The sequence below is a fragment of the Solanum stenotomum genome, chromosome 9, assembly GCF_019186545.1.
Source record: "Solanum stenotomum isolate F172 chromosome 9, ASM1918654v1, whole genome shotgun sequence".
NCBI classification, from domain to species: Eukaryota; Viridiplantae; Streptophyta; class Magnoliopsida; order Solanales; family Solanaceae; genus Solanum; species Solanum stenotomum.
In genome coordinates this window covers 56,064,888-56,068,685 of record NC_064290.1, presented here as the reverse complement: position 1 = coordinate 56,068,685, position 3,798 = coordinate 56,064,888, and the positions used below count along the sequence as shown (strand labels likewise).

General features: G+C 38.0%; 1 protein-coding gene across 1 annotated transcript; it reads left to right on the top strand.

Annotated features, from left to right (window-relative positions):
• Positions 1-3,798, top strand: LOC125877162 (protein transport protein SFT2). Its single transcript, XM_049558499.1, has 4 exons — positions 1-407; positions 2,833-3,100; positions 3,196-3,300; positions 3,476-3,798. The coding sequence occupies exons 1-4, from the start codon at positions 190-192 to the stop codon at positions 3,584-3,586; spliced, it is 702 nt and encodes a 233-aa protein (XP_049414456.1). The 5' UTR covers positions 1-189; the 3' UTR covers positions 3,587-3,798.

Sequence of the window (3,798 nt, the reverse complement as noted above, 5' to 3'; positions counted from 1 at the left end):
TAAAAAGTAAGGAACTGGAAACCGGAGATTATTGAAGCTGTAACCGGGAAATGAGTTACCGGTAGGTGGGAAAGTAACAAGCAATTCTGGTCTCCGGCGGGGCTCCGTTTGGATCCGATTCAATTTCTCCATATTCCACAATTACTATAGCACTGCGGCAGTAGTCGACTCGCCGGACAGAGATACACAATGCAGAAGTGGTTTTCAGCGGGCAGCGGCGGCGGAGATGATCGTTATGTTGAGCAGCAACAAGCTTCTTCTTCAACTCCTTCTTTGCTGGCTGATTGGAATTCATACGCATCTGCAAAATCATCGGAAGAGAGCTCCAGCACTGCGTTCATAGGCAGCTTCGATCTCGAATCCGCTGTTCGTTCCGCTAACGACACCGTTTCTGGCACTTTTAATGTGTAAGCTTCTCTCTCATCGTGCAATTTCCTTTTTCGCTGTAATATGTGCTTTGAAGGAAATGATAGGTAATTCACTAATACTACCCCAATTTTGGCTTTCGAGCTGAGGAAGAAAGCTGATAACGAGTACATGTAGCTGAAACGTTCTGTATTACTCTTAATTCTCGCTGATCCTGTTGGAAATGTTCTGAAATCGACAATATAATTCGGATTTGGTAGTTTGGATTCGACAAACCTATTGAGATGTTTTATTGATTAAGAAAATGGACATTGGATCTAATCAACTCCAAAATTTAGCGAGTATTTTCGAAGGCCATATATCCATTATATTAGTCAGTGAGACGCTCTTAATGTTTTCAAACTCCTCTTTGCTTTCATGAGATTGTTTTGCTAAATATGTGTATCCACCTAGTAAAACATAATTTGTAATCTGTTGGATCAGAGTCCGAGATAGAGATAAATTCAACAAATAAGCCTTCTAAAGACTAACAAAAACAATAAAGATAAGAAGAATTTATGTGGTTTGGTGTGACGATGATATGAGTTGAGTTTAAATGAAGCGGTGAGGACTCATATAGCTGACCCAACTTGTTTGAGACTGACGCGTAATTGTTGTTGTTGGTCAATGCTACCTTGTCCACTTGCGTAGAAGAGTAATTCCATTATACCAACAGGTATACAAAACACTGATAAAACTCATATTTAATTTTGTTGTTCTGCACTCTATCACATTGTTTAGTATCAGATCCCTGACCTTGGTTATTAGTCTTCTCAACATCTCTGCATCTTTTGAGATGATAACTCTGAAAGATAGGTTGTTCAAAGAGGAATTGCTTCAGGGATTTTCTCAATAATGTTTGACAGGTTAGACTGGAAAAATTAGAAGTTTGAAACTACAGAATTATATTTGTTGCTCGCTTCCCAGAAAAAATCTGAAAGAGTTATTTTTAACATAATGGCTAGTAATAAATCTAACCTCACTAAGCAAGGCAAGACTAGCAGTGTGACAAGGTATTGTTTTGCCAACATTGCTAAATAGTGAGTTGCACGAGCAAGGTACAATTTTTTCTTGATTCTTACATCCGGAAATGAGCCTAGACCTGAGTATCAATATAGAAATCAATGTTATAACTTATATGACACTGATTCCCATTGTTGATTGAAAGTCTGATAGTGTTAGCATTTAGCAATGACAACAACATTAAGGTGTGCAAGCTAATACTTTATTTTATTTTGATGTGCTTTTGGAAATTCTGGGCTCTCAGAGTACCTAGACCTGAGTATTGATATAGAAATTATCATTTAGATGTCCAAGTGATACTTGTGTGGGTGGTCCTTTCGTCTAGAAAATTTTCCTTCCTACAAATTATATCTCAAAGTTGTAAATTCAGCTTCAAGTAGGCGGGATCCATCATTCAGGATAGTGCTTTGGCCTACTTCTGGGTCTGCCGAGGATAAGGAGAGAAAGTGAGAGCCAATTGAATTCAGGAGGTAGAATGAACTTAACCCCAAGGAAAAAAGAATCTGATTGATATTTCATGTTGATGGATCCATTTTCTGGGAGATCGTAAATTTGTGCATGTTATGAACCTTATGAGCCTGAATCTGATTTCATAAAAAAAAAGAACTTTATGAAACAGAGAGTTGATTTACTAACATCAGAATTCCTAGTTTCACTCCCAATTTCCTAGTGAATGGTACGAGTGAGATAACAAGAGGGGGTTTTGGGAAGTGGAAATCATGGAGATCTGTAGTTAGCTGGCTAGTACTTATCCTAGAGAACGAATCCTCTTTTGGTGCAGGTTGTAGTCTTTAGTCATAACTTTTTATCATAACCATTGTCAATGTTGTGAAACTTAGTTCTTCTGTAACTAAGTAAGATGACACTATACGTATTGAAAACGCAAAAAATTATAGTTACCTGGTTGGATCTTATCATAGGAGAAAGAATCCTCTTCCTGTACATATTGGAGTCTTCTTGTTGTGGATTGATTTTCATCATAATATTAATCATCATCAATGCTGTGGAAGTCATGATATCATGTCTTATTTCGGAGGAGTCCTCTATGGTTGCTTGGTAGACTCCTATCATCATCAATGCTGTGGAAGTCATGATTTTTATCATAATCATCATCAATGATGTGAACTCATACTCTGTGCCGATATCTTGTCTTATTTCAGAGGAGTCCTCTATGGTTGCTTGGTAGACTCCCAACCTTGTTTCTTCATTCCTTGTTGTATTGTGATATCATATTAACTTGTTTCAGACAAATGAGATTCATGGATTGGAGAGAAGCTGTGGACATACAGTGAAATGTTATATGGAAAATGTATTTCTTCCCTGCTTTTTGAATAAGTTGACATTTTGAGGAGTTCTTTGAGTATTGTTTTGACGACAGAATATTGGTTGTTGATCCTTATTCAGGGTTTCTAAAGGAGTGAGGGACATTCCAGGGAACTTTCAGTCTGCCACTAGCAACATTCCTTCTGGGAAAGCCCTCATGCATTTTGGTCTATTCATGGCGACTGGAGTCTTCTTCATTTTCATGGCATTCACTTTATTCCTTCCAGTGATAGTATTGGTGCCTCAGAAATTTGCCATTTGCTTTACTCTTGGATGTTCGTTTATCATTGGGTCATTCTTCGCACTCAAGGGCCCAAAGACTCAGTTTGCTCATATGTTCTCAATGGAGGTATTTTCTTTTTTCCCTTTACTACTGGTCTATGGTGCTCTGTATCTAGTGCTTATTGTCCTCTAAATCTTTCTTTACCCCGTAATTTGTACCAGAGACTCCCTTTTACGCTAGGATTCATGGGTAGCATGATTGGCACTCTCTACGTTTCCATGGCACTCCATAGCTATATCCTTTCGGTGCTCTTCTCTGTGATTCAGGTAACTTGAACTTTCAGTGTTCTTGTCCTCCCCTTGTTGGTTCTGTTTCTTCTTTCACCTTTTGCAGTTATTGTCTGTCACATGATTTATTCTCGTCTCTCTCTCTAGTGTTTCTTACTTCCAGTTTTCAACTACTAAAAGCAATTATTGTTTTCTCACTTCCTTGTCATTTCAGGTTCTGGCATTAGCATACTACGCAATATCTTACTTTCCCGGTGGCTCTGCTGGCTTGAAATTTCTGTCGTCTTCTATGATTTCTTCAGTGTTGAAATGCTTTGGCAGTTGAAGGCTTGTAACACATCTGTGTCAACTTTCTGCAGCTTTATTGTTCATTAGTATACATTCTGTAGTTGTAGACTTATATTGTCAAACTATGGTGTACAATTTTGACAAATTTTGTTAAGTTTCTCCTTTGAAGCCTTGCCGGATTTGTGCCAGGGTCAGTCACTACTCGATTTCTATAGATTGTATTCTATGACTAACAATTTATATACAAGA

Coding starts and splice junctions, on each gene's coding strand:
- LOC125877162 (XM_049558499.1), top strand. CDS start 190: ATGCAGAAGTGGTTTTCAGCGGGCAGCGGCGGCGGAGATGATCGTTAT. Junction 408..2,832: donor GTTTCTGGCACTTTTAATGT/GTAAGCTTCTCT, acceptor ATCCTTATTCAG/GGTTTCTAAAGGAGTGAGGG. Junction 3,301..3,475: donor TGCTCTTCTCTGTGATTCAG/GTAACTTGAACT, acceptor TTGTCATTTCAG/GTTCTGGCATTAGCATACTA.